The sequence below is a fragment of the Chelon labrosus genome, assembly GCF_963514085.1.
Source record: "Chelon labrosus genome assembly, chromosome: 11".
NCBI classification, from domain to species: Eukaryota; Metazoa; Chordata; class Actinopteri; order Mugiliformes; family Mugilidae; genus Chelon; species Chelon labrosus.
Genome location: NC_140344.1, coordinates 19,267,827 through 19,294,392, shown reverse-complemented (window position 1 = coordinate 19,294,392; position 26,566 = coordinate 19,267,827). Strand labels below are relative to the sequence as shown.

The 26,566-nt window shown below is 41.2% G+C and overlaps 2 protein-coding genes across 3 annotated transcripts; both read left to right on the top strand.

Moving 5' to 3' along the window:
- Window positions 1-3,385: 3,385 nt before the first annotated feature.
- gdpgp1 (GDP-D-glucose phosphorylase 1) lies at window positions 3,386-5,541 on the top strand. Of its 2 annotated transcripts, none has more exons than XM_084555815.1 (2): window positions 3,386-3,509; window positions 3,844-5,541. In XM_084555815.1, exon 2 carries the CDS (start codon window positions 3,915-3,917, stop codon window positions 5,010-5,012), a length of 1,098 nt encoding a protein of 365 aa, XP_084411941.1. In that variant the 5' UTR covers window positions 3,386-3,509; window positions 3,844-3,914; the 3' UTR covers window positions 5,013-5,541. The 2 variants fall into 2 exon arrangements, with proteins under 2 accessions (XP_084411941.1, XP_084411942.1); XM_084555816.1 differs by lacking the exon at window positions 3,386-3,509 and adding an exon at window positions 3,517-3,599.
- Window positions 5,542-8,922: 3,381 nt separating this feature from the next.
- Window positions 8,923-16,011, top strand: rhcgb (Rh family, C glycoprotein b). The gene is made up of 11 exons (XM_084555062.1): window positions 8,923-9,234; window positions 11,710-11,902; window positions 12,401-12,551; window positions 12,738-12,885; window positions 12,970-13,136; window positions 13,268-13,405; window positions 13,557-13,693; window positions 13,858-13,982; window positions 14,079-14,152; window positions 14,559-14,626; window positions 15,278-16,011. Exons 1-11 carry the CDS (start codon window positions 9,012-9,014, stop codon window positions 15,309-15,311), a joined length of 1,458 nt encoding a protein of 485 aa, XP_084411188.1. The 5' UTR covers window positions 8,923-9,011; the 3' UTR covers window positions 15,312-16,011.
- Window positions 16,012-26,566: the final 10,555 nt, after the last annotated feature.

The window sequence follows — 26,566 nt, the reverse complement described above, 5'->3', positions numbered from 1 at the left end:
TTAGTTCTCCATCAGGAGGACCGGGCCTATCCAGGACCTTCACGTTAACTGGAACCATTGTTGTTCCACCAATGTTACTGAGGGTTAGAACAAAGCGTCCCCCGTCCACTCGTGTACAGTCTCTGACAGTTAGAGTTGTATGAGTGAGGGTATTTTTGAGCTCAGTCCTCGGGGTAACTTTGTCAATTTCCCTTCCATCTTTTAGCCACGTTACCTCAGGCAGAGGCTTCCCAAAGTAGTCGGCATCAATAACAAATGTCTCTCCAGCCTGAACAACAATAGTACTCTTGAACTTTGGATCAATGAATGCGGTGGGCCCCTCAATAACATCCTGAGCGATGATGGTTAAACTTTCTGAAGGTGTGCTCCAAACACCAGCACCATTCTTAGCAGTTACTCGAAATTCATAACTTTGTCCTCCAGTCAGACCTGTGACCGTGAAAACATTCTCTATAATATTTGTAAAGTTTGCCTTCATCCATCTGCCATCTGGGAGCTCCTTCTTTTCAACAATATACCCAGTTATAGTGCTTCCACCATCATACTTGGGTTTTTCCCACTGAAGTGTGATGTTTTCTCTAGTAATGACAACAGCCTCAGGTTTACCAGGTGGATCACAGGGGTCTCTTGCTACATAGCATTCAGATACCTTGCTAGGTGGGCTAAGTCCAGCTATATTTTCAGCAAAAGCTCTGAATTCATACTCAATGCCTTCCTCTAGCCCACTTGTTTTGAAGCGAGCGTCTGATATAACAAACTTGTTTAGCTTGGTCCATAAAATGCTGTTCTTCTCTTTACGTTCAAGATGATAGCCGATGACAGGGCTCCCTCCATCTCTGACTGGAGGCTCCCACTCAACCACCATGCTGTACTTTGTCACAGTGGACACAACCGGGGTACCAGGAGCTGCCGGCACAGTAAATGGAAACTGTGCCATTACGATAGGAGAGGTGATTGCTGTACTTTTTCCATACCTATTTTCTGCAAACACTCTGAATTGGTATTCACTTCCTGTCTTCAGCTTGGTAGCTTTGATTGTTGTTCTTACCGTTGTTGCCGACACGGTTTGCCATTCTGTGTTCGTAGTTTCCCGTTTCTCCACCACATAATTGTCTAGCTGACAGCCTCCTGTGTATTCAGGTGGATCCCAGGAGATGATCACGTAGTCAGAACTGACCTCATCAATCCTCATGGGCCCTGTGGGCGGGTCTGGCTTTTCAAGAACAACCACAGTGATTTCCCCTGTATATTTTCCAGCACTGTTGCTAGCTATGATTGAGTATTGACCAGAGTGCTCCCTGGCAGCGTGTCTGATATGAAGGACTGTTAATGAGGCTGTGGTTAAAATCATTAGCCTTGATGTCTCTTTAACTGCCTGACCATCTTTTTTCCACTCAATCTTTGGGGCTGGGTGCCCAGCCACTGGGATCTCTACTTTCAGTTCTTCGCCATTTTTGACAGTGAATGTGCTAAAAGTTATCTGGAGATTTGGCTTTATAGCATTTTCATCGTCCGCGGGTGCAGGTTGGGTCTGAGGGTTGTTTTCGACATTTTCTGCAGTAGCAGCAGGTTCTCCTAGAATGAGGTAAGACAGTTAAACAAGTGAATCATTTCACTGGATCACAGTTGTGACTCATATAATATGCATTACAGTGACAATAATTATGTCTGCCATATTTCTTCTATCATTCTGTATAATAAGTAGATCACAACAATATATCTGCTAAGTTTCTTTTTTTTTCAGTATTTTGACTCTATTAAAGAGAGAGTCCTGAAGATATTCTTTTAAAAAAGGTTTGCAAATGAGACAACAAAACTGTGACTGAGCCCACTGATTAAATAATTATGTTTACATTATTATGACCTGAGTGTCTTTGAGGACATTCTCATGTAAAAATCACCCCCAGTTGGTGAAGCCCAGCAGATATCTTTCTGCCAGAGACAGTAGGCGAAGCCAAGGTTCTTCTCACAAATAACAGCACATAGGCAACGTTGCTTGGAACTCAAAAGCACACCTGCATTGAGCCCTTATTACCATAGGTGGCAACATAGAGAATGAAACTGAGATTTCAAATACAAACCTATCTGAGCATGAAATCTGTTTCTAGACTAAGCACTTTAAATACATGTAATTATAAGTATGATTATAGAGTATTAAGGCAACGCTGTTTCAGAATGATGGCAAGCCTACCTTGGACAATGAGTGAGTGGGATGACTGGGGAATCTCAGCTCTGAGCCCTGCATCAGTATCCCGTGTCACATTTATATTTAGAGTGTGAGCATTATCCCCGGTTTTCATTCCCATCTACGAGGACAAATGGTATAAAAGAAGAAGATTAAAGATGAGCAAACACTTAAACAGGGAAACATTTTTTATCCTTAGACTGTAATCTTGTTTGGTCACTGAGAAGTACACAATAGTTTTATCTTCACATTAAAATTTGTTGTTCTTAAATTTTACCAGAACTTTGACAAACGTTTAAACAAGTTTGTAGGCTGTCTAAGTGAGTGTTATGTGTTAGTAATATAAACTCTTGATGGTGTTAAAAATACATTTGTAACTAGAGGCAGGGTGGACCAGACAGCCATCTGCTCTGCCAAACAGAAGAAAGTCTATTATTATAGACTATATAACGCTTAACGCTCTCATTAAATATTTCACTTCAGTAAGACACAAAAAAAGCACTAAACTAAGAGTTACTGAAGGCACTTATTTGGCTCCCTAAACTCTCTCAGTTCTATATTAAAATTACTTTGATAACCTTTGATAGTAAATCATCAAACACTTCAAACACTTACTTCATTATTGCCATCGTCCATCCTGTCCCTTACTTGAAATTATATATTTGAAATGAACGTGAGCTCAAAACTCAGCTTGCTCCGTAAGTTAAAGCTATGGTCGTCTCTAAACTCTGCCAGTCACTGCCTGCTTTATCTCCAAAGGCATGCAGTGGCTAAAATAAGCATGGTGCAGGATTGGCCAGCTGCTCATTCTTTCAAAGTTAGCTTAGATGGATCATCTGGGAAAAAAATGGAAAATTGCTCAACAGTTAAATATTGTGCACCTTCTACTCCTGTTAAAAAGTTGTTTAAACATGTGACTTTACAATTTAGATATTCTCTAAATACATTTTGGGGGTGTATGTTTGAGGATCATCATTGGAGCAAAAAAAGGCAGTACTTAAAAAAAAAAAGAGAGAAATGCGCGTATAAAAATATTTAAAAAAACAATCATAATAATGTTAATAAATGAAACGTAGCAATTAAATCAATTCCCAGAAACTTTTATTCTGAAAAACGTAACCGGAAACACCAACGAAGAAGAACACGCACGAGGAACAAGGAAGCTGGCCAGTGGCCAGCCAAGCTCATACCGGTTGTAGGATAGTTATGAACCATTATGGATAATATCTATATGCACGGTTTTAGCTAATGTGCATTGTTTTATAAAGGCGTTTAATCACTTTGTGCCAAGACGCTGAGTTTGTCCTGGTGTCAAAATGAAAAGGTGAGGTTACGACTAATTTTAAATGAGCCATGAACAACCATTCAATGAAACTGGCATTAGCGTCAGTGGCATTGGTGTTTGCTTAGTGAGGTGAGTTGTTGTTTTAAGCTAATATGTGCTTCTACCCACCTATACATTTTCAAATATTAACTTACTGCCATTTAATCAATAATTTAATTTATTAAATATGAAAAATACACCTTTTCTGGTTTCCAAATGTGAATGTTTTCTCCTTTTCTTGACTTATATCATAGTTGAGTTTACTATTATTGGGTTTGTAAATAATTCTGAACTAGTCTAATTAGTTTCTGATAATAAATTAATCTGTTCACAGGTTCTGTGTCCGATGCTTCAACAGGACGACGCCTTACTGACTTGTCACACTGGTAAGAAACTGATCCAACCATGCCGCTCCAGTTTGTGTATAGCCACCGGGACTTTGTCACAGATCTCCGTCGGCGTGGTGGAGACTGCACCGAGATGGCATCGGCCCCAGCAAAGTTTGACACAACCATCCAAGCCGGCTGGACAGACAGGATGGACAGGGGACTCTTCCGCTACCATCTGGGTGATTTACGGACACGTGTCCTGCCCGGCCTTCGCGGTTATGTGGCTCAGCTGAATGTTCAAAGAGGAATCGAGAGAAGAAAGCCTCAGGAGATACTGAGCATTCGGCAGCAGTTCAACGCCAAGCAGTTTAATTTTAACAAAATCAATCCAGATGAGGTTATATGTGAGATGATAAAGGACTCGGAGGGAGACAGAACTTTGTCCAACAGTGGAGAGGTGCCTGAGCCTTGCAGGATGGTCATACTGGTCAATGTAAGCCCTTTAGAGTTTGGACATTGTCTCTTTGTTCCCGATCCTTCACACTGCTTCCCACAGATCCTGACCAGGTTCGCCATCCAGGTCGGCATTGAATCTGTGCTCCTGAGCTCCGACCCTGGTTTTCGTGTGGGGTTCAACAGTCTTGGAGCATTTGCATCAGTCAATCATTTACATCTTCATGGATATTATCTAAACCGTGACCTCAAGATAGAATCTGCCCCAGTCAAGCCTTTGGTTCCTGAAAAGGGATTTCATCGCATGCTGGACTTTCCCGCAGGTTTTTTGTTCTACACAGAATCAGAGGACGTGGAGAAAGTGTCAAGAGCCGTATGCCAAGTCACAGACTTTTTTGTGGACAGTAACATTGCTCACAACCTGTTCTTGACTAGAGGATGTCCACCCTGTGGTCGCATACTGAGCGAAAGTGATCGCTGCTCAAGAAAAGGTGTACGTATTGCTATATGGCCAAGAATATCCTGCTTCGGTGCCAAAGAGGAATCTGCCTTCAGCGTTGCTCTTTGTGAACTGGCTGGACATTTACCTTTTAAGAACGAGAAGGACTTTGAGCTTGCTACTGAGAAAGATGTCATCGATGTAATACAGAAATATCTTCTGCCTGAGGATGAGTTTCAGAGGTTGGAACAGCAGCTCACGGATCATTTGATGAGTTTATAACACAAGGGTATAGTCATCAGAGCCATGTTGAAACTTGTCCTCCAGTTACAAGTTAAACCGTATAGTTCACAGTTGTCAGTGTTGAAGGTTTTTGGTGACATAAATTTTTACGCAGAGGGTTTATCATCACAGTGTATTGTGCTCGTCCCATCCTGCTACTGAATTTCCACACAACTACTGAATATGTTTAAAAGCAGGGGTGCCCAGTACATCGATCGCAATCAACCGGTAGATCACGATGGTAGCGTGGATTAAACACTGGAAAATAGTTTTAGGCGTTAGTCTATCATTTATCTGTTGCACCTCCAAAACAAACGGCAAGACAAACGTTCATCGTCTTGTTTTTTAACTTTTTATTGCAACATTTGCTGGACAGTTCAGCGGCACACATCCACAGCCGTGCCCAAAAAAAGTGTGGCCACCCCTGTTTTATAGTCTCCACTATACAATCAATAAGTGCATTACAAATATTTGGCTTTACCACAATTCATAAATGTTTGATTGATTAACGAATGTGTTGTAGCAAAACTAGTATCAAATAAAATGCCAAACATTTTTTTGTCCTAAGTTTCATTTCTCAGTTGCTTTTACGCAACACACGTTTCACCTGATCAAATGAATTAAGCCTTCATTCGTGTTACTTGTTACGTCGAAGGATATTTGTGTTTACATTAGTAAGATAGGATAAGGGGAAAGAAAAAAAATGGCTTGACTTGTTAATGAAGCAGATTACAAAGAATTTAAATCTGTGGAAAACAATAGATGTTGGTTTGAGGCCTTGTAGCAAAGGGAAACAGTTGCACTAGTGGAGAGTTGTGTAAACTGAAAATCACTGATGATGCTGGCGACAGTGTGAGGTTGAGAAAGACTTCAAGGTGAAGAACAAAAAAAACAAAAAACAATGCAAGGTTTTTGTCCGGGTGTGTATTATGAAACCTTATTTAATCTCTCTGCTTTCATTTTGCGGTTAAAGCTGTAAGTCAACGGCTTCTATGCAGGTTTTTACTAATATGAGAGAGAGAGAGAGAGAGAGAGAGAGACAGATCGTTCAATGACAGCTGGGATAGGCCCCAGTCCCTCGCAAACCACCAGAGGACAAGCAGTTACAGAAAATGAATGAATGATAAAACCTAATAAAGATAATTCAGTTATTGAAGATGAGAGACTGATTTTGGCGAGCCAGGCGGTGGTGGTGCTATGATCAAGAGGAATCTACGCTACACATCATTCCTCTCTGAGGAACAGATCATCTGCCAGAATGACATCACCAAGGCAGCAGTGCCAAGCGGAGCAGGAAGATCAGTGAGCGTACATACCTGCTCAGTCATTTTAATGAGGTTCTTCACTGGTGAGCACGCAACAGTGCATTGATCTACACAGATCAGCCACAACATTAAAACCTCCTACAGGAGAAGTAAATAACATTGACCATCTTGTGACTGCAATGTTCTGCTGAGACACTTTTGGACCTGGCATTCATTCATGTTGATGTTACTTAGACATGTACCACCCATCTAGACCAGACCAGGCACCTCAACCACACAGCGATGACACTACTTGATGGCAGCAGCCATCCCCTGCAGGATCAAGGACTTGCTGACCAGACTGCTTGGATTGCTTTGTGTCTACAAACATGATTCATGCAGCGTCAGTTGTGTGACCTCCACCATGATTACTTGGAGGTGATTCTCACCTTTATAGATGCCTCATACTCACATACTATATACTGTGTAAGGGTGTCAGTATACATGCTTGACAATTTATAATGTAAAGTAAAGTTAAAAAAGCAGGTAAAATACATCATACTGAATTTAAAAAAAAAATGGAAATATGATCTTTCATTTATGCCTCACTACATTTTATCCTAATGTATGAATAATGGATTAAAGATTATACCTTACAGGGAGTCGGTTTCTATCCCCTCTTTTGCACAGATAAGATTGAGATGAGTAGCTCCAAGGGATGCACCTACATATATCTGCTTGCCAGTTCATGAGGTACACTAGTGAAAATGAATGTATTCTCAAATAACAGGCCTGCACAAAATCTTAGCTTCAGGTCTGTTATAATGTTCAGTTTATGTTGAAACAGTGTCAGAAAGGTGGTGATTCAACTGTATGATCATTGTGTAGGATGTGTTAAACTGTTGTGAATAAAATACAAAAGTGTTTCTGTTATTTATCCTAGCCCACTGACTAAAAGGGGCTTGCAAAATAATAGAAACGTGTCAATAGTACTACAAACCACAGCCTCCATAATGAAATCAGTAGTTGAATCAGCGGCTCTCAGTTATTTTAAACACATTATCTTTAGTATTGGTATTTAGCACTTTCATCATTCAATGTTTTGTCTTTAACATTGTCTTCAATTTGTCTTTCAATTAATCATCCCAGGTACGTCAGGAAGTCACAAGCACATGACACGATTTACGAGCACCTGTGTTTTCTCAGGACCTGCGTGTTTGCCTTCCGTGGTAGGACATTCAAGTACAGGACAGGTAAGTCTGGATCATCATATGCGTGTGTACGTTCACCCTTTTTTTTTTTTTTTTTTTTTCCACTGTGGACGTTATGTAACGCAAACTCAAAGACTAAAGTTTACACAAGGAGTTATGGACAGTTTTTGTCCCACTGGAGTTAACTGCTGGGAATACATATAGCAGAGAGTGTATGCAAATATAAAGAAAGACTTTAACACTGAAGCACTTTTGTCCAAATCATTTTCATATTAAATTTATAGTTTCACAGTTTTGGGAGATACACTTATTTAGACATTACCCAATGGCATAATATATAAGTTTACACTTTTAATTTTGTTCTCAATAAACACATGAGTGCACTGTGAGGTGGTTTTTGCTGTTTGGACAGGGTCTGTTCCAATCTTTAGGCCAAACTGAGCTAACTGACTTTCCCTGCGGCGGGTTTACTGTACAGACACGAGCATTAACGGTGTACAGACTCTCAAAGCGTGTGTGTGTTTTCATGAAGTGAACTAGTCCTTTAAAGATCCGCTCTTTCCCATGCAAAAAGAAAATAACAATAATATGCACATAATAAACAAAACAGCTCTCTGTGGATGAAACATACTGGTCTGCACGATCTTAATCTCTTAATCTGCTGAATCGCGGTGTTTAGTTTCAGTCTTAACATCCCTTAACAAATATTAATTGTGCATTTTATTATTTATATACTGTTGTACACAGTTTCCATTCATGAAAATTAAAAACATATTACTATATATATATATATATATATATATTACTATTTTCCTGTCCAGAAGTGCATAAGAAATAGCCTTTTTTCTTTCTGTTATTTAAACTGGACATTGGCCTTAACCTTGAACCTGTGTTGGCTGACTGAGTCAAACCTGTCATGCATCTTTCTAATGGGGCCCAGCATGGATACACATTATTTACAGTTAATGCTTCACAGGAGATGGGACCGTCCCACACTCCCCTCCCCAACTCATGAGACAAGCCACACGTGTTTCACAGAAATTACATGCGAAGAGTGTTTGTACTCAGGGAGGAGGAGGTTTCATGAACATTTCAAAGGGAGCAGTCTCTCTGCACCCGGTGGTTGTGGTGTGTAACTTAAGCACACAGGACGACTGAGGCAATCTGTTTACAGGCTGTCCTCCTGAATGTCATGTCTTTGCAGTTTGATCTGGATATGCAGCGCGGTTCCTCAGATCACAACTCCTCTGTAGCAATAAAAGTGGATGTATTGTGTTATATTAAAGGTGTTAAAATAAAAGAATTAAATGATGATAATAGAATTAAAAGATGTAACTATCGATGAAACACATGTCCTCAGCTCAACAGTGTGTGGTGCTTTCCATGTGCAATGTAAAGGGAGTGGCCGTGGGAGTGTCCTCAGCGTAGACCATTATCTTTGAGCTTGAGATGCTCAGGCCTCTAAAGCTTTGTCACTTTCGCCGAGGGTAGCTCAGGTGAATAATTCAAACTGTTTAGGGACTCTTTGAAGTGACCAGAAAACAATGGGCGCCGTCCAAAGCTTCAGGGAGCTGTGCGACCGACCAAAAAACACAAATGTCCGTATCAGCCTTCCAGCTGTTTGCTTCGTGTGGCAAATAGCCATGATCATCTTGTTTGGGGTTTTTATTCGGTACAACGAGGAATCAAGTACACGCTGGATAGAGTTCAAGAGAGAGCATAATATAACAAGTGACATTGAGAATGACTTCTACTTCAGATATCCAAGTAAGTGATTTAATTTACTTCCCTACTTGTCTTCTTCTTTTTCTTCTCCCTTGTTTAATTTATGAACCATCACTTTTATTATTTGATGTTTACAACCTAGTAGCCCTTAAATCTTTTCTTCTGTCTTTATACTACAAACTAAATTGTATTATATTCTTATTCATCCAATATTATAGGAATATTTTGCAATATTTTAATTAAGTTTCTTCTTAACTGATGATAGTCCTCAGATTGTTTTGACCTCTCAGATTATTCCTACATTGCTGACAAGGATCTGACATCGGCAGGTGCTTATTTCCCCTGTGCCTTGTCTCCCCATGAGGCCTTTTCCAATTTAACTACTTCTTTGCCCGGGCAAAAATATGGTCTAACTTCTGTCATACGGTTTGTTTAGATCAAATTGTTTACAGCTAAGATGCATGTGCGTGTGTATATGTGTGTGAGAGTGTATTTTCTGGGTGTGGTTGTACTGTATACTGTCCCAACAACCTACGGTGTCAGTATCAGGCTATCACAAAACCATCTCAGACGTGGTGTTGGATGTCAGATGATAAATGTGCATCCTGACACAGTTCGGCGCCCATTAAGACATCACCTCAAAGTTTTCCCCCGACGTGACGTCCGGCGTCATGTAGATGACAGACTGTAAAAATACATTCACTCTGATATGGTGTAGCTTTTCCCAGTAGGTGGTTAGTTGCAAATGTTGCTGAGAAAAAAAACTCTAGTGTTTCACAGTGAAGTGGGGGCCTATTGTGCCCTCAGATGCATCTGGGAGGTGCGGTGTTATGTTGTAAATAATACAGGCTGGTTAATGCTGGCGTTCACATCATGTTGATTCCTGTTTATACAAATATTAACTGTTTCGGATGATGTAAATTTAAACTACAGACTAAGCTCTTTGTCACTAGAATGAATGTGTGTTTGATATTGATACTCATATGATTATAGGTTTATTAAATATTAATATATTTGAATTTTTTTTTTATCAGTTTCTGTAAGTATTCAAACACATCAAAGGGCCTTTTTTGGCAGATTGAGTTGCTTCGTTTTGATATAGGCATATAATATGTCATTTGTCGTTGCTGATTTGGGACAGATATTATTCATTCTTGCACTATAGAAGCATCAGTTACACAAAACATGACTTCTTCACCTTTCTCACCGCTATGTCTGTTTCACAGATTCTTTCTTTTGTCCTGTTAGCCTCAGTTGTTGGTACCCGACTACTGTATGTACCTTGATATAGCTCCCGACATATCAGTATCCTGTTAGGGAGTAACAGTATATACGTACTGTAACGTCCTTGAGTCACCCCTATATGTTTTCCACCTATTATCTAATACGGCCTCATGTCTCCTTGCTCTGCGGTGACGTGTTAAGCACACTTCACGCATACAGTTTGTCCTCTGGCATGTTCTTGTTCATTCATGAGTTTCCTCATTGTTATTTAGAAGTTCTTTAGATTATTTACACACATCTGCCACAACATTAAAACCACTGACAGGAGAAGTAAACATTGACCATCTTGAGACAATACAATGTTCTGCTGAGACACTTTTGGACCTGGCATTCATGTGGATGTTACTTAGACATGTAGCACCCACTTAGACCAGACCAGGCACCCCCACCCCATAGCAATGACACTCCTTGATGGCAGCAGCCATCCCCAGCAGGATGCAGCCTGACACATAAACACAAAAAGTTTAGGAACAACTTAAAAAAAGAAAGAAAGAAAGAAAGACAAACAGCACATGGTGTTGACCTGGCCTCCAAATTCACTAGATCCCAAACTGATCAAGTATCTGTGGGATGATCCACAGAGGCCCCTCCCCTCAACCCATAGGACCCAAAGCCCCCCCACTAACAACATCCTGTTGCCAGACACCACAGGACACCCTCAGAAGACTCATGTCCATTCTCTGATGAGTCCCAACTGTTTTGGAGGCACAAGGGAGACCTACACAATATTAGGAAGGTGGTCATAATGTTAAGCCTGATCGGTTTATATCCCGCGTTTTGTCTGATGGGTAGTCAAACAGTATCCAAAAGACACAGTATATTTGAAATTAGCAGCAATGTTAATATTTGTAATGACGCAGTTTTAGCTCAAACTAAATATACTGTGATTTGAGCTCTAGTATCTGCTTTCATACATTAAATCACAGTGTTATAATAAACACAGAAGCTAAGTGTTTAATTTTGAAAAGAGAGGAGGTATGCTGACATAAATGAAGAAGGAAGTGTTGAGACTTTCCCATGTTTCACGAATCATTCCCAAGTTTAAAAAGATTTATTTATAGTCTTTAATTTGTATGCTGCTCCTGTTTCTTCTCACCTTCACTGTCAGTTTGCTCATGAACTTGAACTATTGGCTTCATCAACAAACAACAGGCGGTACATCTACTCAGAAGACCTTTTCTCGGGCCGTCATCCTGACCCTACTGCCCTTCCCTCCCATTTTTTTCCCCCCAGGTTTCCAAGATGTCCACGTGATGATCTTCGTTGGATTCGGCTTCCTGATGACGTTTCTTAAACGCTACAGCTTCGGCGCGGTGGGCTTCAACTTCCTCATCGCCGCCTTCGGCATCCAGTGGGCGCTGCTGATGCAGGGCTGGTTCCACTCTTTGGACTACACTGACGGCAAGATCAAAATCGGAGTTGAAAAGTAATTGTTCACTTTTACGCTCAGTGCTTCCAGCGGATCCCTTCTCGTTGTTCTCTCTCAAACAAGATAAACTTGTGGTTACATAAATTGCACAAAAGGCTGGAGCTATAAAAAGCCCGTAGCAGGTGGCGCCATTCAGTCCTTGGTTTTATTTCTGTGAAATGTGCTGTATGGGAATATGTTTCCACCTGCATGGCTTTCAGATGATGGAACTGGGGTGGAGAAACCAGTTTGACTGACATGATCCCACAAAGATATTTCCTGGCATGTATGATTTTATGTTTGTGGTTGGCGGGTAAACTGAAACTCAGAGGTAAATGAGAAGTGATGATACTGCCAAGTCACGGTGCGTCAAAGGATATGACAGGTGGTTTTTTTTTTCAATGTGTACCTAAGAGAGAGGGGTAGAGAGACAGTTACAGAATAGTTGAACACTCTCTAAGTAAATCTGCTGATCTCATATCACCTTGTTTGTCCTCTATTGTTTCGTCCCTTCAGCCTGATCAATGCTGATTTCTGCGTGGCCGGCTGCTTGATAGCCTACGGGGCGGTGCTGGGTAAAGTCAGTCCGGTCCAACTGTTGGTTATGACTTTATTTGGGGTCACGTTGTTCGCTGTGGAGGAATATATTATCCTGAATCTCATACATGTAAGTTTTTTTTTTTTTTTTTTTAAATCATTCATGATCAATTGCATCATTAAAACAGAAGTGAAGCTCACACGGCTTTGCTGATAGCATATATGAATGACAGATAGATACTATAAATCTGCTTCTTATCATGGAAGGTGAAAGAAAATGTGGAGAAACACAAACTATCTTCTGATTATATTGAAGGCCAGAGATGCTGGAGGCTCCATGGTGATCCACACATTCGGGGGTTATTATGGTCTTTCCATATCGTGGATGCTGTATCGGCCAAACCTGGACCAGAGCAGTCGTCTGCAGGGCTCGGTCTACCACTCAGATGTCTTTGCTATGATAGGTCAGTCTGGTTTTGGTACACAACTGCATATAGTTATTGTTTTTTGTTTGCTTAAACAATAACTCTGCCCTGCTTTCTCCCCAGGCACCCTCTTCCTCTGGATGTTCTGGCCCAGCTTCAACTCCGCCATCACGGACCACGGCGACGGGCAGCACAGGGCAGCCATCAACACCTACCTGGCTCTGGCCTCGACTGTGCTCACCACTGTGGCCATCTCGAGCCTCTTCCAGAAGCACGGAAAGCTAGACATGGTAACAAGCAGCAGTCGCTCTGATGATGAAGCGTTATGTGTGTTGGACATGTTTATATTTGTGTAGCTGTTCAGCCAGAAACAGAAAATCCTGCAAACCCATGAACCACAAACCATCGTTCGGCTTCTCAGGTTCACATCCAGAACTCCACACTTGCCGGAGGCGTCGCCGTGGGAACGGCAGCCGAGTTCATGCTGATGCCTTATGGGTCTCTGATCGTAGGGTTCTGCTGCGGTATCATCTCCACACTTGGATATATCTACCTCACGGTATGAAACGTCTCTTGTTCCCTCGGGTTCTTCTATGAGTTAAGCTGCAGTTTAGTCGTCTTTACAAGTTGCTTCTACTGTTGTCACTGCTCTAAAGTCATAATCGTTGTACAGAAAATCTTAAATCAAACTTCTCACATGTCGCTTTCAGCCTTTCATGGAGAAGCACCTGAAGATCCAGGACACGTGTGGAATCCACAACCTCCACGCCATGCCAGGGGTCATAGGTGGTATTGTGGGGGCCATTACCGCCGCAGCTGCAAGCGAGTCTGTTTATGGCAGAGAAGGGTGGGTTGTTTTTTTTCTTCCTGTCATCCCAGAGGTTAGAGCTGATTTGACTTTTTTTCACTGAATGGATTTAAAGATTACCAACATTTGAATTTACAGAAGAAGACATTTGTGATATGTTATCTTGTGTATTTTCACTAAGAGTGCCCTTTTGTTTTTTAAAGGTTAATTAACACCTTTGACTTTAAGGGTGCCTTTGCAAACATGGTACCCACCAGGCAGGGTGGCCACCAGGCAGCGGGCCTCTGCGTGGCTATCTGCTTCGGGATAGGCGGAGGCATCCTTGTCGGTAAGGAAAAACCCCACAATAACTGTGATATTATTGAGTTTTTACACGGTGCATGACAGACAGTAAGTGTTGTCATTATGACTTTGCATTCTTCAGGGTTTATCCTAAGATTACCTATCTGGGGAGATGCTGCGGATGACAACTGCTTCGACGACGAGCCCTACTGGGAGGTGAGAAACAGATCCGTACTGAGGTTTCTGAAGTTTGAAACTGTGATGTTTCGTGATGCATCTCAGGATAACACTGGAAAAAACTGAGAAAAGGCACACTTTAAATTTGGTTGACCAATCTAAATAGGTTTTAGTTGTTTAAATGGTGGCAGTTTCCAAGGCAGATTTTGATTTACTGGTTTCGGTTTCTCACTATTTGTGTTCGGAAACATTTCGCAGTGTCGTGTTTCTCACCCGCAGGCATTTATGTTCCAATCCATTATTTACATTGCTGAATGCTCTAAAGTCATTCTGGCGCCTCTATTTACAAAAACGAAAGCACAATTCCAATATCTCACAATGAACGTGTGAACACAAAATCCCACATTTGTGTAGCTGTTCATTTTCAAACTCTGACTGTCTACAGCTGCCGGAGGACGAGGAGAGCATCCCGCCGATCCTGCAGTACAACAACCACATGCGGAACAAAGACGTGTGAGTGCTTATCCGTGAACATCGCTCTGGCTGTGGACATGTGCCACTCTCACACCACACAAACAATCCAGTCAGGGTCTTTGCTGCTGTTGAGGTGTTGCGTTCAGCGTCCTCTTGGTGGCAGCAGGACTCAATTTTGTGGAGAAGACATGTGGCACACGTGGTGATTCCTGCCCTTTGTTGGGGGGATCTTTTCACGTGCACAAGGTGAAGAAGATGTGGTCGTGGACAGCGTGGCACTGACACGGAGGCTGCCTCTGACCGCTCAGTGTTATGAAACGCTGACGCCGGTACTGTGCTTTGTTTTGTTGATGGGGGTTTTTCTTCCCAGCACACCTCCACACGTTGGCCTCCTCAAAGTGACCTTCCTTCGGGTTGTGCAACAGAAGTCGTGTTTATGGTGGAAATAAAAATGATACTATTAGAAACAAAAAAATAATAATTAGCAGTCAGATTATATATGATGATTCATTTCACACAGAAAAATGGAGCACAGGCTCATCTACAGTCCAAATCTAAGTGAATAAAAAGCAGTGTTTTTAAATGCTCTCTTAAAAAAATATCACTTTTTATAATATGAATATATATATATATATATATATATATATATATACTGTGAATTGTCATTGACATTGTGTTTCTTTCCTCTAGGGCCGAGTCAAATTTCACCATGGAACAGAACTGACGCTAGGCCTCGACGCTGACGGACCTTCACGCCCCACAACCCATTTGTTTCATTCATTTTCCCGCTGGTCAGAAACAACAAGTTATTTGACACAATTTCTGCATTTTCACACAGTGACATGTCTGTCAGGAGGCCGTTCAGCCTTCCTTGCGTACTTTAAATCTGGGATGGTTTGCTTGTTTCATAAAAAAAAATGAAAATGAATCAAATGAGATATTTTCTGTGTCGAATTCTATTTATTTTCTGTTTTAAATCAGTTAATATTCACTGAGGGGGTCACGCCGCTGTCGCTAATATTTTAACTCTCTTGAAATAAGTGGAGTGAGTCGCCTCAAATTTAACAGACAGGTGAATTAAATTGAGAAACTGAGCCTTTTTTTCACTTAATGGACTAAACATAACCTTGGTCTCTTCAGAGCAATATTTAAATCCGTGTTTTGTATTATGTATTTCACGTTTTAGATCTTCCTGCAGGTAAAATCTGAAGCGCGTACGCAGACTTTTAGGTGAATTTGTTCTTCCCTTGTTCTACATTTGTTTCCTCTGCTGCATTAAAGCATAAATATATATATTTTTTTTCTGTGTCTTCATGTATGAGTATTTTTACGATGACAGTTATTTCTCATGTTACTGATTATTGATTTTAAACAATAAGAGCTGTCATGTTTGTTTTTGAGCTAAGTTATGTTTTGACATAAAGCATATCTGGTAACGCTTTATCTAAACCCCCCCCCCCCCCCCTTATTTTAATTGATAAGAAGCATATAATGCTAGTATAGCACACTTAAGGACATTTTTATGTGCTTATACACTGAAACTCAATGTGCATTTATGCACCAGCCTCCGCTAATGGATGCATACCAGAGATATAATTGCTGACACTGCATATAATGTGTCATAGACCATTTATTAAATCATCATAAACTCTAAATGGGTGTCAAAGTAAAGTGTTATGGGATGTGTTTTCTTCTTTTTTTCCACATTATTGATTCTGAAACTGAATGATTTTGTCAAAGTGCTGGTATTTGTACATTTAGATGCAGTAGAATATTTGTTATACTGTTTTGAAAAGTTTGATGATAATTCGAAAAAAAAAATAAGAATTATTAATAAACTGTTGTAATTACGGTATCTAAAGTATAGATTTTTTTTTTAGATATTTAATACATTTAAATATTAAAGGTTCAAAATTAACATTTTGTACAGAATAATTGACTAAAAACACAAGAGAACCAGCCTATTTCCTTCATTTGAGAGGCCTTTAGCGTCGCCTCGTGAGCGGGGTCAGCCTGAGGTTAAAGGTCAAACCCTTATTGCTCTCCGGAGACAATGTGGTGGCCAAAAATAAGCCAGCGACCGGCCTTATTATCGTGACCTCGTGTCAAAGCGTGGCCAAAGATCAATGTCACGGGTGGAGTCAATCATTTAAACTGATCAGGAGAATTCCTGTGAAGTCCTCCGCTGAACACTGGAGGAACAGACTGATCCGAGAGGCTGAACTCTTTCGGTAGATGCATGTTGAGTCCGTCTGCAGATAATTTCACCACACAGTTTATTATCGCCTGCGAAGGAGCAGCTCCTTTTTTCAGTCATTTTCTGATGATGGCTTGAATTTCCATGCGCTCTGTCTCCTGTCCATCCAGCTGTGGCATTTCATTGGTCGATGGCAGCAGCAGCAGCAGCAGCAGCAGCTCATGGCGGGAGTGTGGATGATTCCCACACATGAGTAGCAGCGTGGAATCCATCCCCTCATCCAGGCTCCTTGCTAACAAAGGCAGGCTTAGCGCTGTTTTCTTTTGTCATCAGTAACGTGTTTGAGTAAAGGAGGTAATGGTGCCACAAGTGCTCCAATTAAACGAGATGCAGCCCTGCTGGGAAGAAAGGCTCCCCTATTGCCCTCGATACCCCCCGCACCCTCCCCCACACCCCCTCTAACAATACGTACACATGCATACATATACACACAGACACACACGAACCGGGCCTCTTCTCATGCTACTTCCATGCCATTCCCGCCCCAACTCTTCTCATGTTTATGCATCAGCCACTTAAAGGGCAAATGCGGGGTTTCTGTTAAAACTAAATCAGACTTATTTCACAAGACCTTTCAGTCGTGAGGTTGATACGTGTCCGTATCTAAGGAAATGCAGTCGCCTCTGGGAAAAAAAAGCAACGCTGGCCACAGATGTGACTCCTATAAGCGTACAGGGCATAGGAGGAGAGGTGAAGGCAAAGATGCAAAAACTTGAGGACGCAAGGGGGCATAAAAAAGGGGGAGGGACAGGCAGAAAGCGAGGCCTCACTCTCTTTGCTGGTGACTGACTGCCTGCCATCCGGGCTCAATCATGATCCTTGATTGACAGGTTCGAGGGAGGGAGAGGGTGGGAACGAGCACAGTTGAGAATGGGAGCTGCACAAAACATACTCCCATACAGGGGGCCGCCGAGACGCTCATTAATGATAAAGAACATACCAGGAAAAGCATGTTTTCTCTACATGCCAGCGATTGTTGTTTGTAGGTTGAGATTAGTTTTGTAATCTTCTATACGTGGTAAAATGTACACTGCAGAGCTAAAATACAACGTGGGAGGTCATGTTGGAGCATCTGAATGTGGCTATTTGGCTTTTTTTTTTGTCGACCATTGTCCCACGAAAACAACAGAGCATTCAGGTTTTGCAGATATGTGTCGTTCACTCAGTAAGTAAAACGTCAGTGAATTGGCTTTACAGTTACGAGGATCCACAGTGGTTAGAGGAGCATTCAGGCGTCTGTGTTCGCCCCGTTATAAAGAGAGCCGTTAAAGTCTTTTTCGAAAGAAGCCACAAGTCCATAAAACTGTCCATAAACTATGAAAGTTTCTTCTCTGTCTTCTCAGGGCTGTCGAGATGCTCCAGTGTTTTTAGTATCAGCAGTTCTATAGGAGTGATTTCCTGGCTCAGACTGTACAATTTTTTTTAAAAAATAAAAAATTTCTGAGCCCTAAAAAGCTGAGATTATGCATAAATCAATGATAGCTGTGAAGACGCCCAAAACAATATGTGTAGCAGCATATAAGAACCTCTCAGACTGATTTTGTGACTCAATCAATCATTCGATGGGAAGTAACTACTTGAGGTATTTACTCGCATATTTGGATTTGGATTTTGAGCTATAGCTGAAATACATTAAACACCACATATACCACATATAACAACCACAGGTGTCAAACATAGGGCCTGTTTATTTAAAAGAAGTGGACAGGACACAACACTGAGACCCAGGACTTAACAGCGGACAGCAATGTGCCCAAATTGCACTTAATTTTCTTAAGAAATTACATTTTTTTTAAAGGATAGTTTATCAAATGTAAGCATTCTTCTAATTTGCTCGTTCTTCTTTGCACTAAAACAAACGGAAAAAGTCTGGAGTTGTCGTTACTAATAGGTTATTATGCTGTTATGTTACTGGTCTGGCCCGCTTGAAATCAAATCGGGCTGTATGCGGCCCCCTGAGTAAAATGAGTTTGACCACCCCTAACATACAGTACGGAGTATGCACACATCCTGCATGCATGTGACTGCAGTGACGATACTAAGACTATATTACATATGCATTCTAACTAAATCCACCTTCATGACTTATGTTTATATTGAAACAGCATAAGACAGGTAGTAATTTAACTCTATGATCATTTTGTAGTTTGAGGTGTCGTTAAACTTCACTGAATTAAAACACAAAAGCGTTTCTGTTATGTAGCCTAGCCCACTGACTAAAATGCGGATGACAAAATAATAGAAACATGTGTCGGTACACAGCTCTCTCATTTACCTTAAACCAAGACTGAATACTATAATCTTCATAAAAGGATTACATTTAGTTTAGTTGCTGTCATATTGAACTGCAATCGTTTTCATTAGTCTTCCTAATGAACTGGCAAGTGAGTGTTTATATATACGTATATATCCATTAAGAACAGGTGACCTCCTTGTGTAATTTGCTGAAAAGGCTTCTGTGTAGAGCAAACTCCTTAACTAAAATACTTCACTGCAGAGCTTTATAAAGTAGTAAACCTTCACCTTTTCTAAATGCACAAGCAAACTGCTGCTGACACCTTAATGCATCATAAAGTTCTCAAACTATTTGATGTAGTGTTGTTTTATTCAAGCAGGGATGCTGGAGTTTACCTTGACATTGGGCATTTCTATATTGTTATCAACTTGTTGTGAACTACTTCTTCTTCCACTGCTGCCCATCACTGTTTGCAACCTGCTGGGGGAACCTCCCAGCTCCGCTCGCTGCAGGTATCTCCAGGCCTCCCCACGCCACAGAGGCTGCTTAAGTGTCCCTATCGGACCACAGTGGAGAGGAACAGCAGATTAACCATGATCCTATCCGCTCACCGCTAGCCCCTTCATACGCTCCGTTACACCAGCATTTAAAAGGAGGAGGGGACGCCATTCAGGCCCATGATATGAATCCCAGACGTGGGGACAAGAACAGAGCTTTCACCCCCGTTTCACAGAAAAGACCCCTTTCTGGCACCCTCTAATTCTGGTTGCTACGGGCTTCTGGGTTCAATGGTGGACTCCCGTTGTGAGGGGACAAAGCCTCTCAGTCATCCGGCGATGGTTGCTAGGGGAGGCAGAATGTATGGGGAGGGACGGGCTGCCGTTGTCCCAGGCGAAATGTCTCTCTTAAGGCAGCCGGGGATCTGGTGATTGACAGGTGGCTACACGCTCCACTGCGGATCACCCGGGAGGTCTGGGGGGCCTTATATCTGTGACCGTGAATGTGTGTGTGTGTCTGGATAAGTATACCATGGCAGGTTACACTGGTTGGCAGGGTGAAAAGAGGGGCTGGAGGCATATGTGGCTCGATATAAAAAAATAAAATTAAAAAAAAAAATGGCACCGCTTCATACCTGCAGAGGGAGCTACTCCTGCATGTAGATGTTCAGTCACACTGTAATAATCTGCCATGAGCCTGCATGGAGATGCTACTGAAATAAATGCACCTCAAGGAAAATGCAAAGTGACTTTTTAAAGTTCGGTTCGACGTGTGGATGTTTGACCTTCGGACTTCTTGACTGTTTTCATGTGCAGCTCATGTGATGGAAAGTTTGTCTCCGCTCGTTTTAAAAGTTTATCAGGATTCGCCTCAACACAACTTTTAAATTAAAGCCTGTTGCAACAAACACTGGACTAATTATCAAGGTACCCTGTGTCCAGGAGTCAAACTTTTGAAATGAGCAATACTGACATTTCCATAGATTTTTTTTTCAACCAGGTAAAAGAGACGTGGATGTAAATGAAAGTCTTTCTGATCAGGTGATTGAACATATCAGACATGGAGGAGGATGATGACGAGTAAAAGCAGAATTAATTTGCATCAAAGAGCTAAAAGGGACATTAATAGATTTTAAATAGTGAATTGAAGTGCAAGTAGCACTTTGCTGCTGTAACTAAACTACGGCCCATACAGTCGGAATAGTTTTGTTTTCAGACGCATTCCTCTTTTTATTCCTATTTATATAAATCACGTTGTCACAAACATTTCATGAAAAGAGGTAAAATATTTTTCTTAACATCTTGATGTTAAGAAGATGTAAGGTCTGACCCATCAGAGAGTCGAAAGATATCAAGATGTTAAGAAGATGTATTCAGTTTTTGGACTTTTCTTTAGTATTTTCTAAATTGTGCAGGCATAATTAAATAATTTTATCAATTTGGGACTTGTTTAAATGAAAATGTTGATATGAATCTGCTTTTTTTTAAAAGGGGCTAAGTTAAAAAAAAATGCCACCAGTTTAATATTTAACAGGTATTGTACACAAATGTATAAATTCAGATTTCAGCTAACATTTTTATCTGTATAAAGTTATATGAGTTTTTAAATGAGCATTAGTAGACCCAACTAGGAAGTGGAATCACCGATAATATGTACACAGTTTGCTTCATGGTTCAGATGAAGGCTATGGATGAACAAAGATAAATAAGTAACGTCACATCAAGTTTCCTCCAGTTTAAGGTAAAAAGAAGAGCTTCGCTGTCGGAGGTATAGATTAAATCTTTTATAGTGAGACAGACGAGCAGATTGTAAATTAAAACTGAAGTCTGTGGGTTTGTGTTTATCTGCATCTAAAGGATTAGTGATATTCAAATGCCGTGCCGCCATGCACCGTCACACAGCCGGTCTCCAGGCATCGGCGGCCCCCGTTCCCCCTCCAGGGCCACAGAGGTGAGTGGGAACAGACAGGGCAGGACGTGGGGATCTAAAGGGGTTCACACGCGACACTGTGTCCCCTCAGATAGACGTCTGGGACTGTCTGGGTTCCGCACTCCCAGACAGGGAGCCTTTCCACCCATCAGATGCTGCCTACGCCCATCCCCACCCCCCTCTTCCCCTTGACCTTGACTCTCTGTCACCGCAGCCCTCCAGACAGTCTGAGGTCAAAGGCTAACACAGCAGCCACACATCAGACACGGTTCGAATCCCTTGTGTCCATATAAATGCTGAATGGTAAATCACCCTAAAATCAGCCTGTTGGAATGTGGCTTTGAATTCCTGCAGAGAAGAACCCGAAGACCTCGGGGAGAAATAACAGCGACAACATAAGGAACAAGCGGTTAGATTTCATCGCGCATTGCCGCTCTCTGTGCACCCTGCATGAATACAAATTTAAATTACAGCTTGAATGCAATTTCATCCCTTAACACTGGTGGCTCAAATGCACATTCTGCTTCTGTGAACAAACAGATAAAATCTTGCAGCCGCAAAGTGAGTGTCATATACAAGGAGCCGTGCTGCATTTTACCTTTCACCTTTGACTGCTGACCCACGCCGCCACGCTCAGCCAATCACAGCCGAGCTGCCAGCATGTCATGGCAGGCTGGTCGAGAGGAGGGAACGGCTGAGGCCTCACGTGGCTTTTTGAAAGATGCCAACCCACACTGCGTGCAGCTCTGATGAGCCTTTCCACGCCTGGCTGTGTGAGCATGCGCGCCGCTCGCGTCTCAGTGTGGGCTCATCACTCTAATGCCCTCTCTCTTGTCTTTTCACCCCCTTTGCCGCCTCTTGAAGCCTTTGTGGTCGGATGAGATTGGGAAATTTCTGCTTTTTAATCATCAGGGCACACATTCTGGCGTTTATTCTAGACCTGCTCAGGTGTACGTTTAAAGATTTTTAGTGGAATTTTTTTGAAGTTTTAAATCAGAACAGAGCCAGCAGAGGAAGCAGAAGGTTGATCTCACGTTGAATGATGTCAGATGTGGCAGTGATGGGCGCCGTTACAACACAATCACACACAAAACTCCTTTAAGAGGGGCATCAGTAGGCATGAATTATCTGACTGTGCAACACTCAAAACATTAATTTAGCAATAAAACCATAACCTGCAGATTGATTAACTGATTGATTCCACTTGTTTTCAACCCCTTCTGTTCAAATTTTGGATAGCATGCCATTTTCCTTAAATGCTATTTAAATTAGCAACATGACAAACGCATATCCGGATGGAGCAATAGTCAAAAATTATAATAAACATTATTCCTACTGTAATGTTGCATCCTTTTATTTGTCTGTTTCAGATTCATGTGTTTGCACTCTGCAAGGCTTTGATTTCAGTTTATTTTTGACACAGCCACGTATTAATCAGTTAAAAATAAACTGGTTAGAACAAAGCTATAGAAAGCGGGAGAAAAGTTGTTGCATATTTGTGCACCAAAAAACGCAAATGATTTTTAGGCTGCTTCGCCTTAGAGCGCACCGCGTGAAAAAAAAAAAGGTCTAGATGTTTCTGCACTGACAAGCCTCTAATATTGCTTTTACCTTTCCTTATTTGGTGTTCATGTTGGGAATTGAAATCTCGCCTGACAAGCGTGTGTGTGTGTGTGTGTGTGTACCACGCAGTTTAGGGCTGGATCTCAAGAGGACCCGCAGTACATTACGCACGCAGGTCGTCTATTAACAGTATTACAGCGCCGGAATGAGGCGCGATGAGAGGCGGGACATGCTGCACTGATGGGGTTGCACACCAATCAGTGGAGGCACTTCAGCTGTAAACACTAATGGGAAGTCGTGAAGAATTAAAAAAAAAAAAAATACTCAACAACAGCGTGATTTTTACGTAAAGTAAAAAATATAAAAGAGCTGAAAACATTTATCTTTTCCTAAATGCATAGATTACGGTAAACCGGAATAAATATAGAGATGCCTTCAATTTTCCAGCATTGTTTCCATAAATCTTAATATATATATATATATTATTATTATTTTTTATGTAGAAGAGCTGTTGAATAATTTGTAGTCCTGAAATTTTAAGTCAGGAAAAGTGTGTTGTCTTTAATTTAGACGTCATTTCAGCACTACATTGTGTTGCTACAACACTAAAAATTTAATTCAAATTCATCAGGTATTTGTTTGTTTTTTTCTCATTTCAAAATTAGAATAAATTTTATACAGATACAAACAGCAGCTAAACAAAGATAATGAGATAAACAACTGCAAGTACATTTATACATTTACCTATTGTCACATAATGGTATTATGTACAGCATAAATCAATAAAGATAACATCATGTGCATTTTATTCCACTAAACTTAATATAATGAATTTGCAGTAAAATGTAAAATACAGTTATTTTTATATGTCCCATGTTTGATGACAAGTGATTTCAAATAGCAAAAAAAAGAAAAGATTAATACAAATACATTGCAGATGAAGTTGATATCTTTTTTGCATTCCCATGTTCTGTGTGAATCAAGCGTCAGCACTTTGGGCGAGGAACCGATTGATCATTAAGAGACTCTTTGGAAGGAGAAAGGGCCCCCCGTTGTTTCAAACCAGCTCCTCTAACTTCCCAAAGCGCAGGGGCCCACGCTGAGGCAGAGGTAAAGTGTGTGTGCCTGGCTGCACGGTGGCTCCTCTGAAGCGGCGTTGGGTCGGGTGGCCAGGAAGGACTTGTAGGATACATTAAATCAGCCTGATGAGAAGTTTAGGAGAGGGCAAGGCTCGGGTCTGACTGAAAGGCTGCCGGGCAGCCCTTGAGTGATACTATTCACATCCTGGGAGAAAGGTCAGTGTCAGAGGAGTTCACAGGCCCCCATTTCCATTCTTATGCTAAAAGATTATACACATAGGCTCATTCACTATGGCTGGAAAGGCATAAACAGCTCCTACCAGCTCCTACTTTCCCTCCAAAAATTGTTGGGATACCTCAGCCTAAGCAGTGATGTCGTGCTTTGCTGTTTTACCTCTTAAAAAAGCAGAAACTGATTCTGATGGGACGGTAATGATCTGAAAGAACAATGTACATATATTGAAGTTGCAGAGAATGCCTATTTTTATTTTTAATTTATTTACAAAATGATTCTCTCTTTCATTTTATTCCCTCTTGTAAAATGAGCCGCTTTTGTCTTTACTTTTCATTACGGGTTGCTCTAATAACTTCTTTCGAGTTAACAGGTTTTATTAACCTCCTATTTATAGACTTCTTCATTCATTTTCTTGTCTCTCTCTGAGTCCAGTGGTCACTTGGGAATAGCAGGAAATAGCCACTTAATTAGCGGCCCTTGACCTTTGGTTCTGGCTCAGGCTGCTCCTGACCTCAGCGTCTCTCCAGCCTGTTTATTGTCCTCTGGGGGACTGTCCAGATCACGGCCCCCCGTGACCCCTGCCGACCTGGGACTTCACCAACAGGTCCCTGACCAGCTGCCCCCCGCCTCACTAGACATTCATCAAAAGGCAATATTTACCACAACGTAGCTGATCCCAGCAATTACCCCTGCAGAATTGACCGGCCTGCCGTAATCACGCACGGAGCTCTCTGATGTTTGTTTGCAGAGAGAAACATAAAGCACAGATTTGGGAAGCACGCAGGGCAAAGGCAACTGAACACGAAGTCTTGTTTTTAATGACGGAAATCACACCAGCGTAACAGTTTTTACAGCATCATCTGAGCATTTGGGCTTCGGCTCCATCCAGGCTCTACAGAGGCTGATTTTGCTAATTGGTTTCCATTCATCCAGAGAGGGGAACTAATCACTGAAATCAGCCGCTGTTGTGTTTGGAGGGATTGAAAACATGCTGACTCCTGCGTGGGCCTCCACGAGTGAGATCTCCGGTGCCCTGAGTGTGATTTTAGATTTAAAGAGACACGGAAAAAAATGGGTTGTTCACACCAAATGACTGTATAGCCACAATTTCCACTGAATCTTCTTTCACTTTAGGCTTTTTGTTTTCAGTTTAAACTATATAATATTCATATTTTGTATATACACTCACTTCCCACTTCCTTAATTGAAAACAAATGCATTCCTATATATCAGTGTTGCAATAAATCTTACAGTAATGAAGATTGTGATATTTGTTTAAAGTAACTGAGGGAACTGTTGTATTGTGTTGCACTGTCAGATGTTTCTATTATTTTGTCACCCCCATTTTAGCCAGTGGGCTAACAGAAACACTTCTGAGTTTAATTAATTCCTCCAGAACAATCACGCAGTCGAATCATCACCTTAATTCACACTTTTCTCAACATAAACCGAACACTGTAACTTTGGGGATTTCAGTGCAAGACTGTTATATCAGATTTGCATTAGTTTCCACTGGTGTACCTATTGAAATGGCCAGTGAGTGTACATGCATATATAGTGTAATGGATATGGTGCTCTAGTTTTGCTGTAGCTGTGTGCATTTGTTTTGTTAATCTATTGCTTTGACATTTTTTTTTTCTGCATGAGATTTTAAGTTAAAGTGCATCTTGCTTCATTTTATTCTATCTTTTTATTTATTTATTTATTTATTTAATTTGTCCTCATGGGTATTTCCATATTATTGATTTCAAATTCAAGTTCATTCATGCATTTTAATGCATTAAGTGTTTTTTTGTTTTGTTTTGTTTTTTTAATGGAGATTGTTACAGCAATGGATGAAATGCTGCCATATTCTATAATTATTATTTTGTTAGTTTTAAATATATACAACCCTTAAAGATAAATGAATCCACAGTGGCACAACGTTTTTCTTCATTTTTCAAAGAGACGAAGAAATAGTGAAAATCTATTTCTAACTAATAAATGTGTCTGTTTTTGTTTGTTTCCTTCCTTTCCCACTTTCAAGCGTGTTGCTTGTTGTTTGGACACAAAGACACGGACATAATCCCCTGTTGACCCCACGCGTGTCCATCTGTTGTTTGACTCCGGACAAAGATCAGTCGGACACTGATTGAGGTCCGATTGGTGACACCGGGAAGACCCTGTAATCCCACCCTCCCTC